Source organism: Schistosoma haematobium, chromosome 5, assembly GCF_000699445.3.
Source record: "Schistosoma haematobium chromosome 5, whole genome shotgun sequence".
Classification (NCBI taxonomy): Eukaryota; Metazoa; Platyhelminthes; class Trematoda; order Strigeidida; family Schistosomatidae; genus Schistosoma; species Schistosoma haematobium.
The window spans coordinates 18476630-18498234 of NC_067200.1; the positions used below are offsets into that span (position 1 = coordinate 18476630).

Consider the following 21605-nt stretch of genomic DNA (forward strand, 5'->3'; position numbering starts at 1 on the left):
TATGACATCTGCACATGGTTTAATCAGACCAGTTGTGATCGGTATTTATTCATTGACCAGTTACTCAAATGTTGTTTTGCATTTCTACAATCGGAATAATAATATTGATGATTGTGGCAGTGAGAGTGTAGTGAGACTTTAAAGGAATGAATAATACCACTGAAATTATAGTGAATGATATTTTACTACGGTGTGAGGCAATTGTTTTCTGTGCGTAACTGCCTGACACCCGACACCCGACACCGTAGTAAAATATCCCTACAATTTTATATCGTTCACTCTAATTTAAATCATATTATTCATGCTTTTTACGTCTGACTGCACTCTCACTTCCACAATCATCAATCTTATTGTGTTTATTGTTGTGACGCTTAAGCTCCGCTTGTAACTGTACTAGGGTGCTGCTGATCTCTCGTCCGGGTGAAAGTGTAGGGTTGGACAAGTAGTCAGCAACCCCATCGCGTAGAAAACAATCTTGCCAAAAAGCGCTAACGAGAATAAGCAAATCAATTCACTTAAACTCTGAACTGGGAGTTGAAGGAAGAATTATGATGCTTTATGATGAAATCTGAGATACTTTTTAATTCACTAGACCGATTCTCTTCTACGTACCGGAGCAACAAGTTTCATATGTACACGGAACTTTCAGACAATGTGGGAAACCGTGGGGACCAGTCAAATAGTAAGAGAAATGAGGAGATACAAATTGACAATGCTCAGTATCAGGGAAATCCATTGGATGCAAGCTGGACAGCAAAGATTCGATACGGTGCTACTGTATGCTTCTGTATTCTCTTCACGAAGAAGAAAATGCTTTGCACACCCAAGGATTTGCTCTGATTCTAACCAACAAAGCACCTATTGCAATTATGGGATGGAAATCTTACAGATTCAGGATGATCAAAGCATAATCCACAACAAAGAAGGAGAATGTTATTCAATATTGTGAACCCACCAATGATCACAATGACGACGATAATGATCAGGTTTATGAGAGGCTGCGATCGGTCATAGCGAAGTGCTCACGAAACGACCTGACAATACTGATTACTGATCTAGACACCAAGATCGAAATGGACAACATCGGGTATGAAGATATCAGTGGACAACATAGACTGACTGGGAGAGAACAACGAAAATGGTGAGAGATTTGCACGTTTCTGTGCGTTCACGAAAATGTTTATAGGAGACACAATATTCCACCACAAACACATGCACAATGCACATGGATCTGACCGGACCACACCACAGAGAACCAAATCGATCATATTTGCAACAGCGAAATTATTCATCAGATTGAAGGAAGTCGTGCGAACCAGAAGAGCAGCTGACATAGCCTCAGGTCATCACCAACTGGTGGTTGCCAAGATGGAACTGAAGATAAACAAACACTGGACAACTGGACAAACAGCATCACGTACGTTCAATACAGCCGTCCTTCCACATACTGACAAACTCAACCAATTCAAGACATTCCTGAACAACGCGTTCCAAGCACCTTACAAATTCTTCTCAAAGAAGGAGAAACCACTCTGGAGCACAATCGGACAGAGATCAAACAAGCACTAACTTCAACATGTCAAGGGGTTCTGTGCCGTAACATGCATCGTCATAACGAATGCATCTCTATGGAAACCCTGTTTGGATTCAAGAAATGAAGAAGGCGAACAAGAAGAGGAAGAAGAAGAAGAAGACTGCAATTAAGAATAATGGAACAAGAGCAGAGAAAGTCAAGGCATGAGCTGAATACATTGAAGCAAACAAGCAAGTGGAGAGGAGCATTGGAGCCGACTAGCAGAAATTTGTGAAAGAGCTAGCAACGACAGTGAAACAATCTGCAACGGAGGGAAATATCATACAACTACTATATAACACAACGAAGAAACTGGTAGGGGAATATGGTAAGTGAGAGAGACCGATCACGGACGAAGAAGGCAAGACAATTACTGAAATCCAAGAACAGAGGAACAGATGAGTGGAACATTTTGACGAACTGTTGAATAGACCGGCCCCATTGAATCCACCGGATATCGAAGCAGCACGCACGCACACGCACACACGCACACACACTCACATAGATGTCACTCCACCAACGATCGAAGAAATCACCATGGCCATCAGACAGATGGAGAGTGAGAAGGCAGTAGGATCTGACAACATACCAGCCGAACCACTCAACTTGGATATGAAAGTAACTGCGAAGATGCTACTAGATTTTGAAGACCTCGATATCTGAGGAGAATCACGGAATATGGTAGACAGATTGAATGGAACTGAGCGATTTGGACTTCTCAGATGACCTGTCCCTCCTATCGCATATACACCAACAAATGCAGATGGAAACAACTAGTGTAGGAGCAGCAGCAGCAGCAGCAGCAGCCTCCTCATCAGTTGGTTTCAACATGCACTGGGGAAAACGCAAGATCTTCAAATACAAAACGGAGAACGCCACCCCAATCACGCTTGGTGGGGAAACTTTGAAAGGGGTGGAAATTTTCACTTATTTAAGTCACATCATTGGTGAACGTAGAGTATCTAATGCAGATGTAAAGTTGAGGATTGACAAAGCAAGGACAGCATTCTTACAATTGAAGAACAACCGTCAATCAATATCAATGTGAGTATTTTCAATACGAACCTCCAAATAGTTAGTTATATTGTACAGAGCTGAAATTTGGAGAACCACAACAACCATAATCAAAAAGGGACAAGTATTTATAAACAATGGTCTGTGTGAGATACTGAATGTCCGTTGACCGGACAACATCAGTAATAGCTCACTGTGCGAGAGAACAAACCAGGCTAACATGTGAAGAGGAAATTAGGAAAAGATGTCAGAAGAGGATAGGACACACATTGAGGAAATTAGCAAACTGCATCACGAGGCAAGCGATAGATTGGAATGTTGAAGGAAAGCGGAGAAGAGGGAGAGAGAAGAAAGCACTGAGTCGGGAATTTCATGAAGACATGAGAATAATGAGTTGGAAATGATTGTGCAAGTGATAGAGAGAGTTGAATGGAGAATGCTGGTGGACGGCCTGTGCTACTCGACGAGGAGTAACAGGCGGAAGGAAGTGATGCAAAACAATATTTGAGTAACTGGTCAATGAATAAATACCGATCACAACTGGTCTGATTAAACCATGTGCAGATGTCATATACAACTACTGTGATCTCCTCATCCACTTTGTTTCCATTCTCACATTCCATTTATCATACACTCATGCTTTGCTTCTGTCTACCAGTCGATTCGTCAATGTGGTCACATATTACTTCGAAGCATCATTTGCATCTTCTTTGCCATTGTTTGTCCAACTTGTGCAACTCGCACAAATTCCACCAATTCACATTTGATTCGTTGTAGTTTGTGAATGAATTGCAATTGAGAGTGAGCATGCATCATGTCAACACACTCATGTGATGATATGCTTTTCACAATGACGATGGTGATGACGATGATGAAGATGATGAATGACGATGTGATCTATGAAGAGTGCTGTGCTCCTCCTTATGCTAACATACTCTCGTGAACAGTTGAGCAAGATTGTCATACAGCGAAATATGCGACAAAAACACACGAGATTCGTGCACTTCCCCATTAATAATTGGGGCGTGTCATGACCATGATCACAAAGTGAAACCGTGACGACGACGACGACGAAAACAACAACAACAACAATGCATGATTGAAGTGGAGTGCAAGTCGGTTTTATTAGTAGTGCATAATTATAGTACACCGTCACTGACACTGACACACACGCAAAATCACTCACATGTACTCAACAGTCAGGGAATATTGACGCATATAAATTGGTGAATGTGTTGCAAGATTGTAGGTAGGTGGTTGATTGCAACGATCACATAGTGATGTTGAACCGATGGAGATTTCTGGTGGTGACGCTGTTCACCTACTGTCTAACAGTTGAACGTGTGTCAACATGGTTGATACGTAGTGGTGAACCTGTGCAACAACGCACTGAATTCCCGTTCATCGCATTTTTGACCACAGAGAGAACAATGTGTACAGGCTCATTAGTGTCAACAAGGGCAGTGCTCACAGCTGGTCATTGTGTTTGCTCACCGCTGCCAGTCGTTCGGGTAAGAGATCACACTGAAACACATTGTTGCTCAATGTGATCGATTAATTTCACAGTGTGTTTCTGTGTGAGTGTGTGTCAGTGTGTCAATGTGTGTGTGTGTGTGTGCAGGTGGTTTGCATAGATCTAATGTGGACATACGTCGTGTATTTCAGGTTTCATTTCTCACACTGAGGAATGGCGACCAACAAGGCATCCATCATCAACCGTCTGGAGTGGTGGTAGCACCAGGATATATGCCCTCTTGTATGTCGGCACGACAGAGGAGACCAATCAAACAGACACTCAGTGGATTCGACATTGCAATTGTATCGCTCGCTCAATTGGTCAACTTACAGACTGGAATCAGAGTGCTCAGTCTGCCACAGCCAACGGATATACCGAGACCTGGAACTCCGGTTTTCATTGTTGGTTATGGAAGGGATGATAACGACCGTGATCCACAACGTAAAAATGGTGGAATTTTAAAGAAAGGTGAGTGAGTGAGTGAGTTGTCGTTAGTGTTGTTGTTAATGTTGTTGTTGGTGGCGGTGGTGGAGTTGGTGAACAAACGACATGACTCTGTCTGTCTGTCTGTTTGTCTATCTGTTCCGGTTGTTTTGTTGGTCAGTGTCTCAATAAATGTGTTCCGATGTAGCTGTGACAGTTCAGTAGGAGAGTGACTCCATCTGCATCTCGGTCATTGGGTAGGTGTGATGCGATGGAATGTGATGGGATGGGATGTGTGAGTGAGTGAGTGAGTGAGTGAAATCATTTGGACGAGAGAAGAATCATGAGATATGTGTGCAATCGATGGATGTGTTTTGTTGTACATGAAGTAGATGGTCAATCAGTTTCATGTATATGATGGGATGGTGGTGAGATGGACAGTGACTTGATTGTCGAATGTGGTGTACATGTGGGATTGCGTGTGGACTATTTGTTGTGTGCATAGTTTGAAGTTGGATAATTTGTGCCAGTTGATATTCACTTGTAAATTCATTTGTCTCTTCTGTTCTATTCTATTCTGTTGTGTTTTATTCTGTTCTGTTTTATTCTGTTGTTTGTTTGACACAGGTCGAGCGACTATAATGGAATGCCGACACGCGACCAATGGCGATCCTATTTGTGTGAAATCAGGTCAGAATTTCGGACAGTTACCCGCTCCAGGTGACAGTGGTGGACCTCTCCTTCCATCCCCTCAAGGTCCAGTACTCGGTGTCGTATCACATGGTGTCACACTGCCAAACCTTCCCGATATCATTGTCGAGTATGCCAGTGTGGCTAGAATGTTGGATTTTGTACGCTCCAATATTTGAACAATATTTCAACAATGTTTGAACAGTTCTCCGACCAACTCGTATCATTCATACATGTGTGTACATAATCTATCGATAAAAATCCACACGCAATTGTGTTAAGACATTTCTGATAAATAAACAACCTAATCAATTACTGCAACATTCTATCCGTTTTCTCTAAGTATGCAAGTGTGGTGTGGTGTGGTGTGTTTTGGTTTGATGCGATTTGTGTGTGTGTGTGTGTTGATCAGTGAAGTGTTAGTGAAATGGGCAGTTATTTATTTGCTGCTTATCATCAGGATACTGCCTGATCACGATGCATGAATATACGCATGTCGAGAGCGAGTGTGTGTGTGTGAGTTAATGTGATTGAGAAAGGGTATGTAATGAATGAAGGCGGTTCGTTTCATATGACAGTCAGTTAGTGGTAGCAGTGAAACAGATTACAGATATAAACTTCGTCATCTTCATCACCATCATCATCATCAACAACATGATCGTCGTCGAAAATCACTGGGCACTTGTTGTTGTTGTTGTTTTGAGAACAGTAGGGTCAATAGATGTTATTATGTTATTTGACATTATCTATCTGATCGTGATTGAGAACATCGTCACAAATTGAACGAAACGGGCATTAGTTTTCTGTCGTAATATCCGTATCTGTATTGGTGATTTTCTTATTGAGTAGAAATTTAACAACTGAATTTCCACATTGAATATTTTTCCTATGAGCATTTTATTTTCTCATAAGTAAGAACTGTTTGATATCTAATCACTTAAAGGGGGATTAAGTCAATAACTCAGTTACTATGACTAGAAAATCATTCAGTTTTAGTTCATATTAATTCAGAAAATCAATTACACTGTAGATCACCAACATAGATGATCTATGTCGAATGATTGGAGGCCTACTCGAGTTAGACGGATGAGAATGATGTGACGAACCAGCTAACGTCGAAGTCACACCTCGCCGTCAGCACCTTACGTGGATTACCCCATTGACGTATCAAGGTACTATAGATGCTTTGAAGACTGTACAACACAGAGAACGTTATTATAGAAATATATTAGTTAAAGTAGATAGAAGCGAAGGTAAGATCACTGCCACATGGGCCATCCCATGGCGTACGACTAACTGGTGAGTGTTGGTTATCCTCGACCTTGACAGGCATCGATGATGGGCTCGATATTCAGTGAGCCAACTGCCGGATGATTTGGCTAGGGCTCAGTGACATTTCATTGGCCCTACAACACATACAATAATTCTTCATTATCACATATTAAAAAGTACAATAATCTTACTCAAATATAAAAATGTTTCCAATAAAATCTCCATTCTTACGAAATTAATCTATATTGAATATAGTTAAGATCATGAGTCAATTGAAGCTAGACCACCATGCAAAACATGGAAGCACTGGACGGCCGTTTTGTCCTATTGTGGGAATCCTCATCCACAATCGCGTGGATGTGCACTACTGAGTAATCCCATACTAGGATGAAACTCTCAGGCAGTCGTTCCAGGTTTTCCATGATGGTTTAGCTTCAATTGATTCATTATGATATGAACTATTCAAATTACTCTAATATCCATAAGAATCTGCTCATGCTATATGGAATTCTCTGGTGTATGTAATATGTTAATATGTTCTACTGGTTTCAGTCATCCTCTTTTCTATATTTCGTGATTTATAATTTATTCGTCAATTGAAATATAGAAATTATTAAGTTTTATTTTGTTTCTAGTTTTAATATATAATTTTGTTTATTGAAATTTCCGGTCTTTATTTTTTCTAAATTGTCATTCATTACATTTGATTTTCTATTAAGTTGCTATAACAACCGTTGTAATTTTCGATGATAAACTAAGCATTATTATTATTCAATTTTAAGTTGAGATTTATTAAGAAAATTAACAATGAGAAAAAAGGTGTATTTGTTTAAGGGTTTGAAGTATCATGGGTGACTAGCAGTGCAAGCACATCCCGCTGAAGAGTCCTAAATAGGACGAAACGTGCATCGTGGATTTCATTGAACAATTAGCAAAACTTCTGTTATGAATTTAAGTTGTGTCGATTTTTACCCTGTGCTAATTGTTGTGTCCTTGACTGGAAAATTAAAGAGCAGCGTACTTATCGATCGATTACAGTGGCACGTAAACACGTACGGACGGCCTAGAGTCTCTATTGGTCTCGCTCCCCTGTCTAGCCCAGTCAGTTGAGTCCAGAACACAAGTCACAGCCTCTGAGTTATGAATCATTATATTTCAAACATACTTTGTTTATATACCAATCAAGCATACCACATCGTACCATAAAAATAGGAAACAACATTTTGTACAATATTCAACAAGTGAACAGATATCGACCAATAGGAAATGTCCATCTAAAGTCCAAGGACACCATTGGACTTAACATGATAATTATTGGTCTATTCCTCCGCATCCACAACAACTTCCCAAAGTAATGCTGAACCATCCATAATATCAATAACGAACCTCCAGTCTCATAGGAAATTTTCAGCTTTACATAAAAATATAGCTTATAGCTAGCTCGAAGCCTGAAAATTCGGAAAAATGTTCTCGTAATTGTGTTCCGACACGAGACAATGGGTTTTAAGCGTTTATTAAACCCTAACGCTTCAGGCTGGACCAATTCATATACTATCCTACATATGTGTTGTATACAATATAAGCTATCAACGTTTAGTATCGAGTACGAAAAATATTGTCCATATTAGTCATTACAGACGATGAGTGATCATTTGAATCGAGTTATACATAAATAATTTCAACTAAAAATAGACATTTTGAATTGATATAAATAAAGTAGATTCTTCCAATCAACAGACAATTGTTGGACGAATTCGATTCATGCAACTCTAGCGAGTCTACTAGAGTATAATTTACTAACATAGATATATTTTTAGTTCTTCCCTATCATCTCGTAAATACATTGTTCAGTTTAGTTGTCTTACATAAATGAATGAGTACTGTATGATATCTTTTACCATTGGTGTTTAGAAGTTACACTCAATTACCTTTAGGAGTTGTACACAAAGTAAATTATGTTAGGTTGTTTGAGTCAGTTCTAGATGATGACATTGAACATTTAAGTCTTTAACTTAACAGAAGTTACCCTTGTTAATTCAAATTAGTGATTAAGGGAAGTTCATAAAGTAGATCACTTACTATATAAAATATTATCGAATTTCAGTGAAATCACAAAATTATTTTTAATATTACAGTGGGGGACGTGTATACAGAGATTGCTTGGTCTTACGTTTTGTCTCAGACACTGATCATAGTTAATAGTATAATCTTACAGAAATTACTGCAGAGTAACATACTTGGTTACATCATCGAATGGTATGGATTCCAGAGTAAGATGGGGGCAAGTTTATGGATTTACTTGATTGATTACAAGGTCAAAACGAGCTCCCTAACGATTTTTTAGGGCTAACTGTCCTACATAGAGATGATGGGGTACGTAAGATAACAGGTCCATCAAATTAACACAGGATAAAATTTAAAAAATGAATGGAAGCAGTGACCGAATATTGAAGATCTGGTTTGATAATATAGAACCAAAAAGTATGGATGAAAGTATACTGAAACTCAATGCATCTATGCCATTTCTAAGGATCTTGATACATGTCACCCAATCACTGATCGACTGTATTTACCAACAGGGTTCAGTCTAACAGTCAGTGATTTCACAGACCGATGGTGACTAGCTTTCTCTTAACCTACTCCAACGATAATTACCACTGCCCGTCTAGGCGACTAGTATTTAGGTATACGTAACATCTGTCTTATCTAACTCAATGGATGAAGGCTCATCTGAGATTAACTGATTTGGAATGTTTGCCTAACATCAATAATTCTTATTCAATAATTTTAGGAAACACTTATGATTAAATAGTTATAGTTTGAGCATGTTTTCCACTTTATATAAATTATGTTTCACAGACATAAAATTAATAATAAAGTAAACAATCATAGAGTATACTAATTACTTTGTTAAGAAACAAATTTCAAAGAGGGAATATTTTTACAAAATAAATTAGTGTTATTATTTATAGAAATACCCGAGCGAAGTCATACATGTACAAACGGGAAAGAAAATGAATAGCAACAAACAAACAAACAAAGAAAATTACATCGAAGAAATCATGTATCATTCTTCATAAAACAATAACAAACACGCTAACGAAAAGGAAAAAAGCAAACGAGAAAAGAAGAAAAGGAAGCAATTAAAGGAACTTACTACAATGATTTAAAATACTATAAGGGGCATTTGGCAAGAAAAAAAAAAGAAAAGGATCAATAATATTCCCATCATCAATCATAGAAGAATATACAAAAAAAGAGACACTATGACAACTTGTCAACACTAATACTAACAATAATAATAATAACAACAACAACAGCAATGAAAACAACAACAAAGAAAAGAAAAGAGAACAACTATAAAGATCATTTATTGTTGTTTTCTATTTCATTGGAAAAAGAAAAAACAAAAAAAGAAAGAAAGAAGGCAATGAAATAGATCATTGAAAATACTATTCAAATACATTAAGATAAATATAATCAATTGAATATATATATATAAGAAGAGATAGGAAAAACAAGAACTATATAATTATATACATCAATCTGTAAAAGAAAAACAGAGAAAAGAAAAGAAAAAGAAAGGGGGAAAAAAGAAAAGATTTCATTCAATAAAGATAAAAAAGACAAAAGAGATAATGTAGTAATAAAGTTGAATAATTGACTGTTATTCATTTTGTATTACAATTTATACACATAAGAGAAAGGTGTTGTGTTTTTTTGTTTTGTTGAAATCAATTCAAGTGAATGATAGATTTCAAAGATGAACAATCTTATTTGTATTATTATCATTATTTAGTCAAATGTGAATTTCATTATCATTAATTGTTACTAAGATGGAAACCAAATGTATAATGGTATTAGAAAAAAACAAAAAAACAAATATGATAAACGAGACGATGAAAAGTTAAAGACAAAATAACAAACAAACAAAACTATGTGCAATAAATCTAGAAATTATTTGAAAATACATGCACATACACACACACACACACACTTCTACATCTATCTAACTGTATGTATGCATGTACACACACTCATACATTACTCAACAATGATAGTAATAACAAGGACAACGACGGCGACAACGTACAAGAGATAAAGTAATACAAGAAAAAAGAACATGGTAAACACAGACAAAAAACAAAGGAACAGTATTTATTTAATATTAACTGTCACCACAATCATTAGATGTTGATAATTTTGTATTTTGTTTATCTTGTGCTTCTAAAATTCTGACAATACGTAGAATAGACTCAGAACCTGATGATCCTACACCTTTAGTTAAAGATAAAAAGCTGAGTAGTTTAGCTAACATAATTGCTAATGGACGAAATTGTCCATCTGGTAATTTGGATCTAATACGATCAGTGTAACGAGGACTTGATTGGAGAATACAACCAAGTAGGAGAGCTGAATAAATTTAAAGAGAAAAAAGAACACAAAACATTTAAACTGTTTAATATGTATGCAGCTTTAAGTAAAGATAAGAAATTCTAATATTCTCTAAGCTCTCTCTACGTAACAATATTGTCTTAGAGTTTGATCATCGTTGTCTCCGAAGGATTGCTGACATCCAGTGGCAACGCCATGTCAGTAATGCAGAGGTTCGGCATCGTGTGTTCGGGTACAGAGACGATAATTCAATTGCTGTCACTATTTTGAAACACCAACTTTGGTGGCTTGGACATGTTCTACGGATGTTGTCCCAGAGAATTCCACGTCGTGCATTATTTGCTGACTCTGGGACTGGTTGGAAATAGCGGAGATGTGGTCAGTATATGACATGGTGTCGTGGCATGAAAGAAAGCTGAACAGGACTGGCTTCTGTTGGTCCTTCACGACCCCCTGGTTGGGGCTCGAGAGATGATGCGACACAGTAGCTAGAGACGTTATCAGATATGGCTGAGAATAGAAGGCAGTGGCGATCCTGCTGTAACCTTCTTTTACTTTCTTCATAAAAAGTGGTTGTGTCTCCCTTACCTGAAAGATTTCTTCTGGTTGTGCCTTTCCGTTTCCCCCATAATAATAATAATAATAATAATTATTATTACACTACCATACACTAATCTGTGACCGTTATTGTTCGTTCTTTTTTTCTTATACGAACCTAACATTTTTTCTCTTCCCATTCTCATTGTTTTGTGTGACGCATATATATATCTGGTGCTTCCTTGTGCCAATATTTATGTGTTCAAATAAATAAATAAAATGAGAACAAAACACAATTGATTAGAGGACAGCTACAGTTAACCATAGACAATATTACAGACTTGGAACAAATGTGCATCGGTTGAAGTAGTAGTGTAGCACGACAGAACATAACAATTGTAATGATGGTGAATAAGTTTGTTAATCGTAAATAAATATAGTGAATGCTAAATAAACAATTAAGTAGTATTGTACATTGGAATTGGAAAACAAAAAATCCTGAATCAATTAGGTTACAGGTACGTTTACTAAATCACAGAACCACGAACTCTTAGAATCCGTGTACATAATACACAGCATAATGCTTATTTATTAATTTATTTGAACACATAAATATTGGTACAAGAGGGCACCAAATATATATGCGCCACACAAAACAATGAGAATGGGGGAAAAAAGAAGATTAGGAGCTTAAAATAAAAAAAGAACAATAACGATCAGATTAGTGTAAGGTAATGTAATAATAATAATAATAGGGGAAACGGAAAGGTACAATCAGAAGAATTCTTTCAGTTAAGGAAGATACAACCATTTTTTTTAATGAAGAAAGTAAAAGAAGGTTACAGCAGGATCGCCACTGCCTTCTGTTCTGAGCCATATCTGATAACGTTTCTAGCCACTGTGTCGCACCATCTCTCGGACCCCAACCACGGAATCGTGAAAGACCAACACAAGACAGCCCTTTGCAGCATTCTTTCATACCCCGACAGCATAATGATAATGAATGTTAGAGTTGCGATTAGCTATATTTGAAACACTTCTTTATAAACGTGAGGAAAACGGTAAATAATTTTGAAACAAATATTTCTTAACCTTACCAGCATAAGCAGCCACCACTGAGTCTTCCATATGTTGTTGAGCTTGAGACATACTTTTGGCTAACTTTTCTTGTTCCTCTTGGGTGTCGGCGACAAATTCAACATCTGCACCACTGCCAACACTTTCGTCATCATCGTCGTCATCATCATCACCATCGTCATCACCTTCATCATTCTCCTCCAAATCATCATCTTCAATGCAATCATCGTCACCATCATTGTCATCTAGGTCATCTACATCATCGGAATCTTCCTCGTCATCATTGAAACCCCCCATATTCTGTCGTTGTTTATTTACACTACTTTTACACTTTTGTTTACGGTTCAATCGTTTCTTATTCCGACCTATTGAAAAAACATAAGAACTACACGATGTAAAAAATGAAAGCGAATTCAATTGCATGAAATTTGTTCGGAAAACTGTTTACAACCCGAAGTACCAAACCATGAATTATTATTATCATTCAAGAAATAAAGTTTCTCTATATGGTTGAATATCAATAATAAAAATGAGCTACAAACATCTTCAGGAAATAATATTAATTAGGATTTTCTCTTAAATAGACGATATATAACTTGTATAAACACCATATATCTTACAGTTTTATATACATGTAGGTTTTCTAATGAACTCCACCTGGAGCCCCTCTGGGGCTACTACCGGTCCCAAGCCCAGATAAAGGAGGGTTGGACATGAGGTTAGAGACTCCATCCCGTAGAAAACCAACTCACTAAAGAAACGTTCACCAGAAAAAATAATTCAAACCATCTAAACTCTGTCCTGGGAGTTAGGTTTTCATTTAGAAATATTATGATGTCTCATGATGAAAGCCGTGTTCCTTCGGAAGTCACGAGGCCGATGCCCATTCTGACAACCAGAGCAACCATTAATTAGTGTAGGCAGAGAATGTATGACAGAATAAAATACTCTAGAGTTATTTCATTGAATGCTGGATTGTGTAAGTAATAAACAATATGAGCATATTATTTGGTTAAGGCTACATAAAGCGAGTAAAAATGTGTAAACTAATATGAATTTGTTATACATATCCTTGTAAATTGACTGAAATATGATATACCATATAGTTTAATACAATTGAATTGACAGTAGGTATGTGCCTAGACAAATTTATGTTATGTGATCTAGAAAAAAAACCAAGAGTATGTATTCGCCTAAATAGGAGCGTGTATATGGCGGTTTCATACTTGATTGTACTGCTGTAGTTGTTATGCAAGTGGGTAAAACCAATTTATTTTTCATGCAAAATCATACATTAAATATATTATTTGCACATCATCCATCAGTTGTCCTATACATACTTCATCATTCATCCAATTCAGTTATTTCGATAACACAGCGATTTCCTTCTTGTTCTCTTCATTTCAGTGTTTTCTGTTGGCAGGCACTCCCCACTCCTGATTGGTGCAACATGCTACTTATATACATCAGCCTAGGTTTGTAATTCAGGTGGTGAAATTGAGTGGATTAGTATCCGATAGACAGACAGACGTCATAAACATGGAGCCTGATGCGGATACACGTTGAACTAACTTACCGTACCTCATTAGCTGGAGATGAGGATAACAAGAGATAGAAATGATATAGTACTGATGATGAAAAGACTAAGCCTTGGAGCATGGTTTGGAAAGGAATGGATTCATGGTTTTAAGGCTCTAAAATCATGAACAGGATACTAATATTTATTGCTAAACTACAAAGAAGTAATTGACAATTACCTAAAAATCCTCTATTATTCAGATTCATTGCTCTTCGATCCTCTATTAAGCGCCACTTCAAGCCAGCTTCTTCGACAGTAGGATTAGGGTAACCTGGGCGTAATTGTTTAGAATTATTTTCAAAATCTTCTAATTCTTCAGAACGTTTACGGGCCGCTGCAGCTGCCATAGCTTCATCATCATCTCTCTCGAAATCATGGTTACGTGCGCATTCTTCTCGAGTAAGAAATAGCTACAACGGAGAAGAATGTACAAGTAGGATAGATATTTGACGAAGAAATAACAATAATGACGATGCAACTCATCATCAAAAATATATGGGCATTTATAAACAGCTGTCTACGAAAGATACTTCAAATCGGTTGTCCGGACACCATAAATAACAATCTAATGTGGTGGAGAATAAATCAGCTCCCAGTTGAAGAGGGAATAAAGAAAAGATGGTGGAGGTAAAAATATCACATTTTACGGAAATTGCGAAAACGTATAGCAAGGTAGGCTCATACTTGGAATCCTGAAGGCAAAAGGAAAAGAGGTAGACCGACGAACACATTGCGCGGAGAATTGGAGGTACACATCAAAATAATAAATAGTAATCGGGAACAATTTGAAAGCAGAGCCCAGAACAGAGTAAGGTGGAGAATCTTGATCGGGAACCCATGCTTCACGAGGAGTAACAGGCGTAAGTAACTCATTTACCGAGCGAAATTTATATGGTCAGCTTTGAGTCACAGTAATTGCATGGAATTAGTAATACTAACCATTTGTCCAAACCGACATACATGGAGAGGGATTTCAAACCTGTGACCTACCAGTCGAATTATTTAACCACAAAGCCAACCAGTATGGGATGAAAGGAACACGACACGAAAGGGAAAAATATAGTCACATCAGAACTGACTCTAACATACAGTTACATTCATATGCACACATGAAAACAGGAAGCAACCTAAGTAATTTGTGCGTCAATAATCGTAGTAATGTACACTACACAACTGATTAAATCAGTAAGTAAATATTGATATTAACAGGACAGGCTTAGGAATAGAAATAGTGGTAAGAATGTTCCTAAATGCCGTGATACGGTCCAGAGTGGGGACATGACCACACGTATACAGCCACTATCAGGGAAGTCCTACTCACTGCCTTCTGATGAAGACGGGGTATTGTTCACAAAATTGAGACGACAAAAAGCGAATGTCCGGTGCCTTACCCGAATTGGTGGATATGGAGGACCCATCTAGGGTAGTTGGAAAACCCTCATTACAAACCAATGGTTCACATGGACTCCAGGATCCAGAGGAAGTGAATGGTGTATGAACCTATTGTTGGTCACCGGCTACCATATGACTGAAACTCCTGACAGTACTCCATTGCCTTGTGGATCAAACCTTTAGGTCAAAGGCTCCAGGCGTAGCCCCCTAAGAAAACCACCTGGATAGTATTCCAACCCTTACACAAATTGTGGCTCATATCTATTTGGTGCCTCCTTGTACCAATGTTTATGTGTTTAAATAAATAAACAAAATGAAATAAAAATAAGAATAATCAAGACAGAATGATAACGTAAAATAAACAAAAAAATAACCCGTCTAAATAATAGTCATTAATAATGAAGTAAAACTAAGGGACAAATTGTATGATATAATCAAAGTAGTGAAGTGGAAATTTGAAAGAGATGAAGGGAAAATAAAAGAAACAGAACATGAAGTAAAAGAAAATTTAGCGAAAACCATTTACTAATAGTGACTAGCTTCACGAGGGAATTCTCGGAGTTCTAGTAAGAAACCGTGACCAGTAGGGCTAATCCGTATCGGATAGAGACAAGTATCCACCTCAATACAATGGAAGATGGTCGCGCAATTTTGTGGATTGGTTGATGTTAGACACTAACACCATTGGACACCGGCTCAGTGTTCCAGTAGGTTAAGCGTTCGCGCGCAAGACTGAAGGCCCTGGGTTCGAATCTCGCGGAGGGCGGGATCGTGGATGCGCACTGTTGAGGAGCCCCAGAATAGGACGAAACGACCGTCCAGTGCTTCCAGGTTTTCAACGGTGGTCTAGCATCAATCGGTTGATGATCTCAATCAAATACTAATAAATGATTGTGACATGATAAATTTATTCTGAATACAAGAACTATGAATTATAAATCGGATTTCCGTAGTGTACATAATGCATAGGAGATAAATTTCAAATCTATTGGGAAATTAAGAAGAAGTACATAAGTGACTTTGAATACGTTAATTTTATATCTACAACATTGCCGACTATGAAAACACGGAGTTGTGTGTTGATTCTAGTTTGCCCTTTTCAAACTATGATAAGAGGTTAATTTGTTATCTTTCAATCGGTCCGGTATGGTTAAATCCACAGGATGAATTGTCTAGAGTACATAATGTACGATTAAATCTGTGCAATAAACAATGTCATGAGAGTTTTTAAAATTATGAATGATTATAGAGACTCAATGGTCACCTATCTAGATAAATTATAATGAAAAAAACATGATATGACAGTTAAGCAGGTACAATGTCACTTAACAACAGTATTGTTTTGGTTGAATTTCTCTTTCGATGTACCCATGTGCCTAGTGATCAATAAATGTAAATAAGTCAGTGTCAAAAATAGGATCGATCTAAGCCTTCAACAAAAAGACTTATTACTCACTTGTATGAGTTCGTCAAGCGCAGAAGTGGTTACAACTTGTCGTGAAGTATTTGTATTTGCATTTACGTCATCATCATCATCTTCCTCTTCATCATCGTATGTATCGATATATTTGACATCTTTCAAATTTGTTGGAGAGCCTTGTTTAAGACATGATTTTGTAATATCCAGATATACAATTCGGGTACGATTTTCAGGGCAATGTTCACACATATTTACCAAAAGACAGAGCACTAAGACAATCACATCAAATCTTTTTGTTCCAGGCAAACGATCAGGCAACTTGAGTAGGCAATCAAAAATAGTTTCTAGAAAACCTGAACAAGCACCAAGACGTTCACTGGCGAATTCTATGAAAATAAAAAAAAGAAGGATAAGTCAGGAAAATATCAGACAACTTTACACAACTAGAATGTATTTTAAATCAGTTAATTCCACGAAGGTTTAGAATGCGCATTAGACTATATAAAATAGGCCTTTAAAAAAAAACTAAAAATCTTAACTACATAAGAAGGGAATGCATGGTAAAAATGGAATTAAACAATTACATAGATTTTAATCAGCTGACCCGAAAATGGGTGTCAGTCAGCAACAACGTAGGACTTCGTACGTACGTACGTACATCAATTCGAGTTGCCATACCATATTAGCACAGAGATACAATTATCGATTCAAATCCCATAGTGGTAGAGGTAGTAAAAGTATCAGCGATAATCGGAAAGATTAGAGTTTGATGATGTTATTCAAGGAGTATAATCCAGTGAAATAAATTTGGAAAGAGAAAAAAAGAGACAAGGAGAATTCAGAAGGTTAGAATTTGAGAGGACATTAAGAGTAGATGCACCCGCACCATTGCAAACGATTTTGAGCCGTGTCATTCAAGGTTTCTAACTATCGGTTGCAATCGTCTCACGGATCCCAACCAGGTAGTCTACACCTACCAAAATGGCTCAGTCCACTTGTCAATGACGTCATAAGTTTGTGCAAGAAGTTACTGATACCGAAAAGAGGAGTATGAAGGTATACCCTCAATGGTACATCATAGTTAATAAAAGCTCAAAAATGCTTAATATTTTACAATTAGTCATGGTGAAAATAATGAGGATATATATTAGAAAGTTATGTATAACAGTTATTTTAAAAGATTTATTTCCGTGAAATTTTCAAATATATATCTGATATACAGTCTAATCAGTCATAATCAACACAGAGTTTGACACACATGTGCATTGGATCAAGATGAAATTGACAAGATGAGTAATGAAGGAGTTGAAATGTAGCAGGAAATATAATGAGATAGATCAAGCACAATGAGAATATGGTTTGGAAATATAAAATGTAAAGGTATATTATGAAAGAAATCTGGAACTCAAAATTGAAAGAAAGATAAAAATTGGATGAACCTTCTCTCTGAAGACGGACTCAGAATCATATCTTTAAATATTTCCAACGACTGATCGGACGGACTACAACCAAGTAGGTCTACATCTACCAACATGGCTCTCATATACAAATAAAACTTCATATATATTTACTGATCAGTATGGTATTGGACAAGATTGAAGACTAAATGAAATTCACTGTATATTCTACACTATCGATTTAATGTGGTATGGCAACTTGAATTAATTTACGTACGTACGAAGTTCTACGTTGTTGTTGCTGACTGACTGACTAACTACTCTATCAATAAAATATGCTCACATTCAATAATTAATAAGAGAAAAGTAATCACAAACAATTTGAATCGACAATAGGAAAATTTAACTTACCATTATGTGAAACATTTACTAGAAATCGAAATATACCTAAAATGCAATCGGTTAAAATAGTTTGACTATCATATGCAGAATTATTTGAATTCGACAAAACACTGATACTATTTACAGTAGATTTTTCCATAGAAACATTATTATTATTAGTAGTAGAATTAGAGTTTGCTTGTTGAGTTGATGATTTAGGTAAATGAGATACACAAACTCGTAAACAGGTCAATAAACGTTTCACAAGAATTCCATCACGATAATGTACCAAATATGTTTGATTATCTGAATTCATGTAAGTCATCTAAACACAAAAAGAAATAAATTGAAGGGGGAAAAACATGATAATCAGTAGAACTAAATATATATATATACTCAAATTACATTGTACACATATAAAACTATGTGAATAGTTTGTACTTATTGTTTGAGCAACAATCTACCATATTAGGCATGTGATAATGATATCGCTTGTGTAACTACTAGTAACATAGACTGATAAAATCATCTATATCAGTCAGTTAGCTACAACCTAGGACCAGGGACATATATGCATCGATCCAAGTTGCCATACCTCATTAACACAACAAGATGAACACCGGATTGCACCTTAGAACTCAACAAACAATTGTGAAAATGTATTGGTTGGTAGAGTTTGTTAAATGAATTTCTTAAAGAAGATCAATTTTACAAGTGACATCAAAACTTTTACATTAAGGTAGTGTACACTAGATTTTTGTGAATAAATCACATACAAACAGCTTATTATTATATAATGATCTTTTATAATCTCTATAAATCAAATAAAATACAGATACATTTACAATTAATCTATTAGGATATCAGAGAAACGAATAATAAAGCTTTATGATAACTTTCAGCACTTAAATACCAGTGCAATTTCGACTGTTATAGAGTTTTAAAACCAAAATAAATTTTGAAACTTTCTTTCAATAATCAATTGAACACAACGTAGAAATTAGAACATCTGTGCATCAGTTCAAGTTGACATACAGAGAGAGATAAAATTGCTAGGTTGGATACCATAGTAGTACAAGCAGTAACAGTATTGGTGGTAATAGAAAAGATTAGACATAGAAGATACAATTTAAGAAAATATAAATTAATGAAATAGCGAAGGAAAAACCCATGAGGAATCCAGAAATTTTAGGACTTAAGGGAAGACAAAGAATGAATACACCTAAGCTATGTCATTCTAAGTCTTTAATCATTGGTTATGGTGATCAAGAGTACCTGAAACAGGTATTCTGCACCTAATAACATGACTTAGTCCAAATGTCAATGACTTCATGAACTGATGCCATGTTTTAGTTTGGCGGCCCCTAGCTTTCTTACAGCTTACTGCTACACCAGACAACATCACTCATCAAGGTAGACAGTGGTTGGATATACGTAATACATGTTCCAACCGACTCAGTCTGTCAGGACTCACTAACTTACAAATGAGGTTATTTATATTCAATTGTAAAATTTTTTTAGTCCGAACTGGACAAAGTACAGAAATCCGATAATTCTACAACACACTTATTCAGGTTCGCTCACCAAGAACTGAAACACATTTAATGCGAGAGGTTTCAAGAACAGTACACGTTAGCTCAAACAGAAAAACATGTATTTGAATACGAAGTAGGAGTTCACTGATTGGAACTTTAGTTGTTAAACTACTGAGACACAATTTAATGTCAAATGCCCTAGTATGACTGCGGGTGGGGAAAGTCCGCCCTCCCTCTCCAAATGCTCTCACATGATCAAGCGTATACACCCACTACCAGGGAAGTCCTACTCCGTCTTCTCGTGGCGTTACTGTTGTTTACGAAAGTGAAAGGACGAAAAGCGAATGTTCAGTGCCTTACCCAAATTGGTGGATACGGAAGATCTATCTAGGGGAGTTCAAAAACACTCATTCCAAACCAATGGTTCACATGGACTCCAGGATCCTAAGAAAACAAATGGCATATGAACAAACCGTTGGTCACCGGCTACCATGGGACTTCATCTACTGACGTTGCTCCACTGCCTTGTGGATCAGACCTTTGGGTCTAAAGCTCCGGGTGTCCCTCCCTAAGAAACCACCTGCTTCGGTTTGGGCATCCCAGCAGTATCACAGCCCTAACACAAATCAAATGATTTATGTGACGTATATGTATTCAGTGCCTAATTGTACCAATATTTATGTGTTCAAATAAATAAGTTTTGTAATAGACGGGCAATTTTACTCTATATTGCAGGATATTAAAATAGATTTATTGACAATTTATACAAATGATGTTAGAAATACTTTAATGAAAATGAAAAAAATGTTCACAATCCTCACATCTACACGAAATCAAACAGATAAAAACTTACATTTTCTAATAATCGTGTATAATGGCAAACTCGTTTAAGTCTATCCAAAGCGAAGTTATCAATTCCTGTTAAGTTAGTCCTAGAACGCCAAACAGTTGTTGGTTTACGAGATGTGTTGTTTGGGTCTAAATCTGCCAAATAATCAACGGCGTCTGAAGCTGCATCAGCAACTTTATCTAATCCACCACCATTACGAAGTTCTACTTTGAACCAATCTCCTGCTTTTCGAGTGCCAAAGTTTAAAATAGATTCAATAACTAAATCTGAGGTCTGAAAATTTTATTATTAAAAAAATGTAGATAGTAGGAACGAGATCGTAAAAATTGTAACTGATATTGATATTTTAAAAATTACTCTTTGAATAGCGAAGCCTTAAAGTATGAAAATGGCTTGTTTTTAGCAAGCGATAGTGACCATGTAATAAATGAAACTCAAGTTAGCCATAAATTATTGACTAGTGATTGGGTCTGTCATTTCACATATTTAACTGTATATATAACTCAGTAGTTGGTTACCTAACTTGATTATAACTTCATACACATAAAGAATCA

At 36.6% G+C, this 21605-nt stretch overlaps 2 protein-coding genes across 3 annotated transcripts in view; one reads left to right on the forward strand and one right to left on the reverse strand.

The window, feature by feature from the left end:
- Positions 1–3867: 3867 nt before the first annotated feature.
- Positions 3868–5395, forward strand: MS3_00011146 (uncharacterized protein; the record flags this gene model as incomplete). Its single annotated transcript, XM_051219559.1, has 3 exons — positions 3868–4098; positions 4253–4571; positions 5154–5395. The coding sequence occupies 3 exons, from the start codon at positions 3868–3870 to the stop codon at positions 5393–5395; spliced, it is 792 nt and encodes a 263-aa protein (XP_051065080.1).
- A 1864-nt stretch (positions 5396–7259) lies between these two features.
- The window catches only part of MS3_00009307 (uncharacterized protein), a 31741-nt gene continuing 17395 nt past the window's right edge, over positions 7260–21605 (reverse strand). The window contains exons 9-14 of one of the 2 annotated variants that reach the window (XM_035729604.2): positions 21055–21324; positions 18697–18991; positions 16925–17274; positions 14255–14486; positions 12518–12862; positions 7260–10901 (exon numbers count right to left, since the gene is read on the reverse strand). In XM_035729604.2, coding sequence (XP_035586413.2) covers positions 10657–10901; positions 12518–12862; positions 14255–14486; positions 16925–17274; positions 18697–18991; positions 21055–21324 — 1737 coding nt within the window. In that variant the 3' untranslated portion in view covers positions 7260–10656. Of the gene's footprint in view, positions 17275–18696; positions 18992–21054; positions 21325–21605 lie in introns of both variants that reach the window. The other variant, XM_051217660.1, reaches the window with a different exon arrangement.